A 12,084-nucleotide genomic window follows, 5' to 3' on the forward strand; every position below is an offset into this window, starting at 1 on the left:
TGCAAGCACAGCTTTGTTCTCCAGCCCAGGCGTAGCAAGAGGAAAGGAACCACTCTGGAAAGGAAGCTTATGCTGATTCGAAAAACCTCTTCAGGATCTAGTCACTGACAGGTAAACTCCCAGTTCCCTTCCTTACACATCATAGGAAGAGGCTATTGGAGTGGCTGTGACAGAGACACCAAGAAGACAGTGTCTCTGGGACAGGACAGGATGTTCCAAAGATCATGGGTATGCAGTGAGCTCCATAAAGAGTTTGAAGAAGGTACTTTCCTGTTTCCTTTTGATCAAGCTAACACATTTTGCTTTATGTATTACAAGACTTCATTCTGGAGTGTACACTTTGCTGATTCAGGGTGACTGAGCAGTAAGACTCTATCCAGCCAAACTTGGAGAAGGCAGTTCTCTCTTTACGCAGTATGCATGCTATTAAAACCAGAAATGCTGTAGACAAACTAAGAGCTGTATGACGAACATTTTCCTGCAAACCTTTTTACTTTCCTGCTTTGATGGAAGAACTCCTGTTCAGCTGGGAGACACCCACAAAACAAAAGCTGTCTACTTCCATTTGGAGAGAAGCAGAAACCGTTTGCCAGCATTGTCCTTTCGTGCCAGTACAGTGAAAAGCGGCACCATCGAGCTCTTTACTAAAGGAAACCAACAGTTACTTAACCTGTCTGCGTGGAAGATCGGCTCTACATACTCACACATGCACGTGCACACATGTGGACATACAGGTATGCCACAAAGGGAGATGTGCTGTCATCAGGAGAAAAACCAGGCAGCAGGGACAATGCTTCAGTTCGGGCCTCCCCCATTTCTGGGATGTCAAATAAGAGGCTCCACCTAAGTAACAAGTTGCCTCCTTTACACTCCTTTCCGTGGGTTATCTCCTTGTGTTAGGGACTCTGAGCCTGCATCTCAGGGGCTGTTACAGAAGAGACATTTTTAATGAAGAGCTGTGATTGTGAGCCCCATTTATGCAATTGCTGGAGCAATGAGAGGCAGCTGTATGGACTTCCTCAACATCACACTGACTCAATGTTTGAGGGTAATCTGAAAAGCCAATGCAAGGGCAACTCTGACTGTTCCATTGGAGTCAGGGAGCACTCACCCGGGCTGAGCCTGCAGCTGACTTCCATGGCTGGGTTCCACTCTCCATTCTTGCAGGTCAAGTATTTATAATCTCCTTTCAGCATGTAGCCTTCAACACAGAGATACTCAATGACACTGCCTGATGTCAGAGGGTTGTTGCAGGGACTAGGGTGGCACTTATAGCCTCCATTCTCAGGCTGTGGTGGCTGGGGACAATCTAGAAAAAAGAGGATATCTCAGATAAAGACATCTGTTGCACAATAGATAAGGCACACAGGCAGACTTCCACCTACAAACACCCACTAAATTAAGAAACTACCAAAACCAAGAGGAAAGACTGTTACACAACGGCAGAGAACACTGCTGAGTTTCACCTCTGATATGTCTTCTGTGATTGCCAAACACTACTTGTTATCCCAGTGGTACAATCTAGTTGGCAGTCATCAAACTGGTGATACTTCTGATCAGTGACACAATGGAGATTCCACATGAAAGAGGTACAGAAAATCCTTGGCGATATCTTTTCCCCACAACTGTTTCACTAGAGACTGGGGGAAAAACCTGACAACCAGGCTTTCCTATTAGCCTGACATGGAAAAAAGTGTGAGACCTCTTACTGAAACAAATGAAAAATGCAAACATCCCATTGTACTATGGGTACAATACCAAGGTACAGACATTGCCATAAGGCACAGTGGAAACCACACTGATTTCAGCTATTTTACATAGATATACCACCAAGAGTATGGGAAACAAAGCTCTGCTGCAGTAAGAGTAAATATTCTAGTCGATTTTAAAAAGGAACTAGTTATGTGACAAATATATTTCTAAAAGCCCCTCCATTTACCTTTGTGAAATCTGGAATGCTGAAGGTACTTTATGTTTTTCCTTGCATCTCCCCTATCCTGAGTAATGGGTATGGACATAGCACATGCCAGAAATTTTCCAGTAGAATTTTTGATAGCCATTCAAATAAAAACAACAAACCACAACTGAGGAAACTGCACTAAACCCAGGATATTTGTATTGTGTAGAATTTCCTCTCCTCTGGCAGGTCACAGTGACCCTGCAGAACAGCCCCGACACCCCCCACTGAAGCCACGTATCTGCCTGGCTGAAAGAGGGAGAAATCCAGAGTTTTGCTCTTTAAATCCACATCAGCTTCCAAAACTTCACAAAAGAAAATACTGCAAAGATTTCTCGTGAAAGATCTTGCAGCACAGAAAACCAGCTAACCCACCACCCACCCTATTCCATTACAGCGTGGCGATCCTGGCCTGTTCACAAACCCTGGAGCACGCATTCCCACCTTCTGCCTCTAAGTGTCCCACTTACTGTGGGACAAACAGCGAGAAACAGCTGGGCGAAGCTCAAGTAACTGGATTTTGGAAGATCTAAGCTTCATTCCACTGTGGAAAATTTTGCTACACTGCTGCAGTGGAGGTGACCCTTGAACCTTATCACATGTGTGAATGCATCATAGGTATTGCCTTGTAAATGCCAGTAAACCCCGAGATGAAGTGCTGAGCAAAGCCAAAAGCCCTCTGGTATGAGGTCTGCCAGTTTTATAACAGCAATTCAATTTACTTCTTGAGAGAAGAGGTTAACAGGGGTCTAAGCAGCAGCTCTTCAAGACTACTTTGTTCTTGAGGAGATTTATTCTTCAATAAGCTTCAGAGAAGCCACTGTTCAATGCCTCCCAAGTATTAACTGTTGCCTCTTCTGTTTCTTTATTTTTCCTTTCTGCAAAAATTTCCCATTTTCTAACCAGTGCTTTAACCCTTTGCCTCGTGAAGCTAAAACTTGCTTTCACTTTAAGCCTGTCCAACACTTAGGGTCAGCTGGGATCAGCTGAAGAGACAGATTCAAGGCACATTTCACTTTCAGGCACACAGACAAATACCCTGCCTCACCTGCAGCCCAGAGAAGGGATTCTTGCTAAATAGCAAGGATCCATTTAAGCACCAGAAATCTTCTCAGCAGTTTAACATGTACCTCTCTAGGCAATGGAGGACAGCCTTGGGGAAAAGCTACTGCTGCCACAGCAGCTGACAAAACTCAGTTGCAGAGAGGACAACTTCCTTACATCTTTTTATGCCACAGGAGATGCCTGGAATTGCTTGGGAGCCACATACAGCATCTTTCTGCTAACTGACTGCAGCAAACAGAGCTTGTACCGGCTGTTCGCCCTTCTCCTGACTGTAACCATTGTGCCAGGAGCTCTTTTGGACCAGGCAGTAGCTCACTGTTTGGATCCCCTTCTATTGTAAAATGTCACCTATACTGTTGAGTTATAAATACCACCACATCAGTCACCTACAGAACCCTGGCTTGGCCTCCCCACTGAAAAACTTCAGGAGATGTGCAACTACGCAACTGCAGATTGGTTTTCTCCTCACCACCACTTGGCACGCAGGAGAGAAGCAGCTGATAAATGTGTTCAGTCAGTTGTCCCTGATTCATCCTCTTCACAGGGAAGAGACTGCAGAATTAGTCACCTCCCTCTTTTTTCCCCCCCCACCTCTTTAGGCCATTTGTCTTCACAGCATCCAAGAGGGTCACAAGTATTTTAAAACATCACCTTCACTGTGATGGAAGAACACTGTTTATGTGCTGGGTGAATAGAGTAAAAAAAGGTGTGGATCAGGCAGCCAGAACATCAACACCCTCCACCCTCAACCAGACTGAGCATCTCTGGGCAACTCCAGCTTCCTTGGAACACCACCCGAACTGTCCCTTGCAAGGCACCTGAGGGGAACAGAACATCTCAGAGCCAGCAGCTTTGGAGAGGGCTACTAGACAGCGCTGACGGCTTTAAAGATTGTTGGAGGTGGTGATGAACTGGTGGTGCCTGAAAACCTGAGGAAGTCAAACACCTCTGCTCGCTGCTGGACCAAGCTCCCCTTCCCAGGTATTTCTGACAGAGCTCAGCACCTCTGCAAACCAGGTCCCATCCCACTGTAACACAGGCACCCAGAAAGCTTGGAACAGACAATGCAGCTTTCCATGGCAGCGACCTGTTCCTAAGTTTTCAGCACCCTCAGCTTTCACATACTCCATAATGAGTTTCTTTAACTGCCTCCCTACGTATGCTCTAAAATGGGGCTAAGAGAAGAAAAGGTAGTCTGATTCTACACTACCATTTACCTCATGAAAAACCAGCAAAGCTTACGCCCCAAGTCTGCAGGTCAGAGCACGAGTTTTGCTGGTGTTTTGTAAGATTGTACCAATCGACCTCCTTTCCAATAGCCTCAGCCCCGACTCACAAGACACTGGGTTATATTTGAAATACAAAGGAATTTCATCAACTCTCTCCCTGAAATACATGTTCTTGGAAGCATCCCAGAGCTTATGAGACATCTTAAAACAAATGTTCACGCCAGGTAGGGAAGAGAAAGAGCCACGTTACAGAAATTATCAACTTTCTAGGGGGTTACCAACATCCTACGCTTGCATTTTGATTCATTAAGCTTTGAGGATGCACCAAAACAGTGCTTTTGAACACTGCAGCACTGCGCGCAAGAGGTGAAGAACTCTACTCCCAAAAGCCCTGTTTCTAAGGTACTGATGTTCATGACAGCTTCTGAGAGAGCTGGTTCTCTGCCAGCATACATTGCTGGAAAACAGGAAGGAGATAACAACTGATGAGAAGTCCAAACATTTTAAACATCACTGAACTCTGTTCAGAGGTAAGGAAACTGTCATTTCCAGATTGACAGGCAGAAATAAAGTTATGCACTGGGGTTTCTGCAAGTGTCATTTTAAAATACTAGGTACTAAATATATAGACTTTTTTATACACAAATGAAAGACTTTTAAGCCAGTACGCACCTCCACCCAGTTTCCCATCAAATCACCTGTAAGCACCATATTTTTCTGTGTCTAGGTCACATAACAAAATACTGTCCTCCTTCAAGAAGAGTTAATTTCTCTTAGGTTCTTGGAATAGCTGTTAACAACTTGACAATAAGCAGCACAACACTAAGGAACCTCTATTTTGCTGCAACCACAGTGTCATCACATTGTCCCCTTCCCAGCTCCCTTTCCCATGGTGCCTCTAGTAGCAGTGAGCTCCACTTGCTTTCTCCTCTACCAGATACACAGACAGCTGTGAAGGGTTGGAAGGTGGCTTCTTTTAGAGATGGCAAGAGATGTCAGTTGGCCAAACTGATTAACCTAATCACCAAAGGATGAAATGGACCTTCTGTGTCCTGGCTGAGCTGAAGCTGAGCTGTGGTACTGAACACTGATGTGATGCAGAGCTACAAAACATTTCTATCATAATGTAAAAATGACACAAAACCAAGCCATGGTCACAGATAATACCACAGATGGAAGTACGTGGTATATTGTGTGCTGACATAAAAGCAAAGGGTTTACATACTCAGAACATAAACCACAGGAGCACAGCTGAACCTTGATCTCCGAGAGTAAAATTCCCAGATAAGCAGATGATTTCCAAAGCCCAAGCAGGATGTACCTGCTGTGGCAAGGATCAAGTACAACACACTTCACTTAATGTAAGATTAAACCAGTCTGACTGGATAATGGCTACAGAACTATAAAAACTCCCCAGTACTGACCTCCTGTGCATGGGCACAACACCCTACAAGAGGTGACCAACACACACCTCTTTACAGTCTTGTTTTGCTTGGTACTGTGTTTCTTTTTTCAACTAGTAAGACTCTCAGATCCTATCAAGGGTCTTACACCCCTTTTTTCTGCACCAAGCACCTGAACTGTGTTTCACTCACCTCTTTTGCTGGTTAGTCTGGCCACACAGAGATAAAAACCAAATCCTCCTTAACTGAATGCATTCTTACAAGGGGAAAAAAAAAAAAAAAAGAAAAAAAGAAAAAGCAAAAAAGGCCACAAAAAACCCCAGAACAAGACAACTCCTGATCATCATTGCTACAGTGAGCAACTGTAGGTTTGTAAATGGGGAGGGCAAACCATCGCATTGCTCACCTCTGGAGGGTAGACAGATAGACACAATATCGCTTAGCAAAGGGATGTTTTGCACTTCTCATCCAGAACCATTTCTTCGCACCATTTATGACAGGTGCAAATATCACTAAAGCTAGGATGAGAACAGTTCTGACACATCAGAGTTGCTGTTTATATGAGTCAAGCCCAAATCCCAGCAACTTCAAGAGGAAGCTGGACTGAGCCTCAGGTAAATTCCTCACTGACCATACGAGTGCTCTAGCATCTCTGACCATCCTCAGAGCAGTGTCAGAGGAATCTTACACGTCAGTGCTGAAGCATTCTGGAGGCAATCCTGGTAACCAATGTCTGCGCCACTGGATCCCCTGAACACCTGCCCTGTTTGGATATGTTAACATCTCCTGACCTTTCAGACAACTGCAACTTTTGTGGGATGTGAAGACCGGAACTGGAAGGTCCTAAGCTCAGTAATTCTCTTTCCTCATCTACAAGATGTAGTCCACTTAACTGATGTTATCAAGACTCAAAGAGGAAAAACATCCTACAAACAAAACCCACCCTCCTGATCTAACAAGACAAACATTGCCCTGGCTAGTCTAGTTAAACCTGTAATCATTGTCTCACATCAGCGTGTCCTGCCTGGTAAGCAAACATCTTTGTGAAGCAGAACACAAAGCAACCAGTTAAATTGTCCTAAGACTAGAGGCCATACTATTTCCTTCATGGAAAATAAGAAGCAACTGAATGAATTTGCTAGCAAGAACTTTGGCCATTTCTGCTAAGAGGAAGAGATGTTGTTTTCTCTCTTTGCAGAGTTTCAGTTCCTGCCAGCAGGGCACTACCCCACCTCTCCACTAATCTGGTTATTTAGTAAGCCAATAAGGAAACAGTTTACCCCTCCCTTGGCCCAGTTCTTGGATCCCTTCTATTTATTGGATATACTCCCAACCTCTGTCACCCGTAAGCAGGGAAGCACGAATGTGACCCAACCAGATAATAGTGTCAACTCCTGTTCCTAGCCACAGCAGCAGGGTAAGCAGCCAGAGTTGCCAAGCTTACTTAGCAGCTTCTTGAGCAACAACAGAGACAACACATCAGCCCCCCAGTGCTGCAGACAGACCTCAGCTTACACCTAACAGAACACACTGTCCAAGTTTCCATGCAAGTAACATTTTGGGGGGCAGTTTTAAACATAGCTTTTCCTCCTAGAGAAATGGTTGTCTCAAACCCCAGTGCATTTGTTACCTAGCATACTATCAACTCAAAACCCCAATATATGCCTACTGAAAGAAAAAAATAGAAAAAGCAGCACCGAAACTAAACACATGCATGCAGCTGGCATACACACCATTTCCAACAGCAAGCACTTGTTTTATAAACCCTTCCCAACTAACAGAGTGGAAATTCACTGTCCAAGTTAGCTGCTTTTCTCGTGCGGACTTCACCCCCTGTGCCCTGAAGGGTCTGGTCTGAAGGTGGTTTGCTGCCTTCAGGAGGAAAAGAAAAACAAGAAATATATATACAGACACCTATTTGATTCAAAGAGCATGCAGCTACCTATCAGACCCAAGCCTCCTGCTACTTGTCACTCTGGGGGAGCAAGGGAAGACAAACATAGCTGCGGTGACACCCTGACTGCAGAACAAAAACAATGCTACAAGCTCCTTTTTGGGTCAGGATTTTTTCCTCTTAAACCAGGGTCTTGAGTCATACATAACATTTCCTTCTGCCTGAGGCAGAACTGGTGTTTGGCTCCCCGAGTCTGCTGCAAAGCAGGAGATGATAGGGGGAGAAGACTAGTCAAATTTGCTTTCAGTGTGGAATCTAGACAAGCAACATCCTTGTTTTTCCTTTCTTCCCTTGTGCACACAAACCAGCCTATAAACAGCAGAAGCCACTTTCGGAAGCCCCTCCCTCAGCAGCAGTTTGGTTTTATTAAGAAGCAAAACTGTTACCATTTCATGCCCTTTTTAGACTAGCTACGTCAACTAAACACCATGTTTTACCAAAGCAAAAACCACTTCCCAGGCAGCTGGTTTGCAGACAAAAAGCACCAGTTACGTTCTGATCAACAGTACTGCCTCTTCCTCACCCACACCTTCCTTCCTCCCTGTTGAGAAAGCAATGACAAGGGGATGTGCTGCAGTGGCAGAAGCACAAGTCACCTCCATCCACACGCTCCAGCTAGTACAAATGCCAGCTTCACTTCTGAGTGCTAAATACCTTCAGGTTTCCAACCAGTGATGTTTGCCTGGATGAACTCAAGAGCTTTCAGCACAGCAGCTTCCCACTATGCACCCTCTGCTTCTGCATTGTTCTCCCCAGCCGAGTGTTTGGATTAATTCCAATGTCAGGATAGGAAATGGCTCATCAAGTATTCCACAGATAAATGTCACTGCTTGTAACAGCAGGTCTGTGCTGAACACGAAGAGCCACATGCTTTAGACTGGGGCTTCTCTTGGCAGGCTGGCTCTGAAAAGCACAGTAATGGCCTGCTCTGGGAATTGTACTTGTGATTCTACCCTCTCCCAGCATCCTTAGGGACATCTGGGGGACATTTTTTAGCTCACATAACTAAATTCCAACATCTTCTACAGTCATTAGAAAGCTTTCTCCCTAGAGGGCAGGTAGACCTTTCCCAATGGAGGTGAAGCATGCTCTGCTTCCTTTTCAGATAGGTTGAGGTGTTAGTGGGTTTTTGCCTATTGCCCACAAGAGAGCTAACCCGTGTGTTTTAACTATGCAAATAAGAGTAGCTGCAGATAAAACATCTGAAAAGGGACCCAGACTGAAGCTATCCTCTGCCAGCTGGAAGGAGTTGGGAATTCAGCATGTTTCTAGCCAGAGACAGCATTCACACCATAGAAGACAGATTACCAGATGCCCAGGTTTTCCATTGGTCTGTAATTTCTGGGGTGGAGATGGGGACTGGAACCAGAGAACAGATTTTGAACCTTCTCCTTTACAGCACTCTGGCTTTCTCTAGCCCATGAGCAGATGGGTGATTTCCCACAGGGACAAACCCGAGACGGCAGCTGCTGCCGGGGCCCAGGCACAACAGCTGAGGCTAAAGAACCTCTTTATATTTTACTTACAGGAGGCAGAAGTCAATAAAAGGCCTCCATTGTGAGCACACACACTTCTCGCCGACCCTGCCCCTAAAATATTTTAAGCCTTCCTGAAAAACACACTGCAAAACATAACCCTCTTTTGGGTTCTGTGTATTAACCAGGGCCAAAGTCCACTGAAAAATAAGCTCTCTGTCTTCACTGGCTCCAGATGCTACTTACTCTGAAGTCAGTGACAGAAGAACAAACTGAGCAGGACTGGAGCCTTTATGGGGAAATTACGGTTTCCCTAGCAAGGGCATACCCTGGAGAGGAGGCTTATTTTTCTTTATGCCATAATGTGGGTAAATGAGAAGAAACCAAAGCAGAGAGATTTGTATATATAATCATATAGCTGTGCATTTATATAATTAGACACAAGCACGCTGTGTACAGTAACAGGCACCCCTCACACAGTCATCCCCTTACACACCAAAGCTGCCTCTTTTTTTTTTTTTCCTTAAGGGCAGGGGGAAGAAAAAGCAAGAAAGAAAAGACTCTAATTGCAGCCTTCCACCAATGCAGTCACCATCTGGTAACTCAAGAGACACATGGAGCCGAATTATCTTAATTAACATGTTACAACAGTATTTAAAAAAACTCTATGCTTATTAACACTCAGCTGTGATTAGCCAACCATGGAGGAAGCCTGCTAGTGCAACATTAATTATGGGTCTTGTCTGTCTTTCTATTAGAAATATGATTTTTTCCCCCCCAGTGGCTTATCTCCTAAAAAGAAAACCATTAGCATCAAAGTTTGCTCTAAAATGCAAATTCTATTTACATTCTACAACAGTCAAAATGTTTAGGCTATATGAAGCTGCCACTGGTGTTTCTAGAGCGCTACAGATTGTCTCAATATAAAATGTACTTCTATTTGCCCCTTAGAAAGCTTCGCTACAGTTGGACAAGTCCCTCTCTCACTGAAATTTTAGAAAAAAAAAACAAAACAAAACAAAACATTTTTTGCCTTTTGAGTTCCTTTCTGCCTCCGAACAGGAGCACAGACTGCCCTATGCTAGGCAGGGAAAACCAAGACACAGGGCTAACAAAAACCCACATCTGTGACAGGAAGATTTCTGTGATGGAAAGCAGCAACCAAAACACAACTGCACTCCAGCAGCAGATTTGCCTCCTTAGAAGAGTGCTACTCACTATGACAACTGTATTATTTTCCCTGCAATAGGCCTACCTGTAACGCGCTCCCCTCAGATACATTCCCAAATGATTCAGCCTGACAAACTCCAGGACTAACACTGCCAAATTTCTCAGACTTGGCTCTGAGTTATGTTTGCACAGGGCTGGCTGCAGCGGGGCTCTCATCCGCACCGGGCATTCTGGACATCAGGATAACACCAGATCATAAGACAAAGACCTGGTGATTTTAAACAAAGCCAGGATGGATAAATTAATTCCGGAAACATTTACAAGGAGAAACAAACCGGGAACAACTGCAGAAGTGTTTTTAAGATCTTCTGATAAAGCAATCTTATTGTTGCACACACACACACAAATAAATAAGAATTGCTGTTGGTGATGTATGTGGAAGCTCATGCAGCTTGCTCAGGTCCAGTAAGGATGAAAAACAGCTAACCAGTTTAATACAGAAACCTGCTCTCCCTGCAGGCACAGCGCAGCTTTCCAAGTGGCACGTTTCATTTGCTTTTGTTTCCAAAGGCTGCTTCTGGCCTTTCCGTGCCTTCTTCCAACCACCCCATAATTACTTCCACGTGTTTGAAAAAGGAAATTAAGCAAGTGTGTAACAACACTTTGTATAATTGGCAGGGTCCTCGATTCTGGTTTTGAAACCCAAACCCACAGTTGTAAGTCGCACCCAGATAGTTTTGTGGGTTCCCTCCCCCCCGAGAAAAGATTAAGAGGGTTCCCCTAAGAAAGTTGCCTACAGGTTTTAGTTTGAAATTCTGATTAAGAAACTTAAAGAGTCCGAATCTTTCTTTATATTGCAACGTGGAGATTATTTTAAAAGGTAACAAGAACTTGTCAAAATAATTCAATATTCTTACAAAAAAAGAAGAGGCAGCTGCACAAAAACTTACAGCACCTACTGTGTAGAGGCAGGTTAGTAAAAAAAGGTATTAACGTGCTATTTGAATTCAAATTTAACATCCACTGTCCTCAATTACTGCTTCTAATTTTAAACTTCAACTTCACTCTTCACACAGCTTTGATTGCTCATCTTGCCCCTACTTGCCTCTTTCCAGAAACCTACAAAACTAAAAATTGGCCTCAATTCAGAGGTAACCTGCACATTTACCCTGCTGTTTCCTTGGCTGTTCCTAGGTGGGTTTTCAATTTGCATATGGCAATCCCCCAGGGCTGTCTTTTAGGGTAAAAGCTTGACACACACTATGGGTTCTGGTCTCAGGAAAACCATCTGGCTCTTCAGCAAAAACAAGACAACACGATAGGAAAAAGCGTAACTATCAGATGTTCATGCTGATTTTGGACATGAGATTTTGATAGGATAGAGATGACTGATTTGTCCTGACTGGTCTGTAAGTCCTGTCTGAAATAAATACAGTCCCTCTGTTGACACTAGGTGAGGACACAGGGGAAATATAACTTCAGGATATGGCAGAGCAAAACTCATCTCTACCAGCAAGTGCCAAGAAGCCTGCAATTTAACAGTGCCTCAGATTTACAGATGACTACAAAACATTTGTACTCCCTGGACTTCACCCTAGTACAGTAATCAGGTTCAGTTTCCCAAAACATGTCTCTGTTGCAGGCTCCAGGACAGCCACTCAAGCTCTGGTAATGCTAGCAGCAGTAGGAGTCCATTGCTCTTCTTTCACTGTGAGGTGGAACTCAGGCAGACACCACAAACCTACACAACGACTGGCTCCCTGCTTACCTAAAGAGGCCAGCTCATGCCTACCTTCTAACCCCAGTTCTGCCATGGTTCTGAGACTTGACA

At 44.3% G+C, this 12,084-nt stretch overlaps 1 protein-coding gene across 1 annotated transcript in view; it reads right to left on the minus strand.

Annotated features, from left to right (window-relative positions):
• Positions 1–12,084, minus strand: part of KIAA0247 (KIAA0247 ortholog) — a 41,215-nt gene that overhangs the window by 5,953 nt on the left and 23,178 nt on the right. The window contains exon 3 of the mRNA XM_010022707.1: positions 1,112–1,309. Coding sequence (XP_010021009.1) covers positions 1,112–1,309 — 198 coding nt within the window. The remainder of the gene's footprint in view (positions 1–1,111; positions 1,310–12,084) is intronic.

The sequence above is a fragment of the Nestor notabilis genome, unplaced genomic scaffold (assembly GCF_000696875.1).
Source record: "Nestor notabilis isolate BGI_N333 unplaced genomic scaffold, ASM69687v1 scaffold9289, whole genome shotgun sequence".
NCBI classification, from domain to species: domain Eukaryota; kingdom Metazoa; phylum Chordata; class Aves; order Psittaciformes; family Psittacidae; genus Nestor; species Nestor notabilis.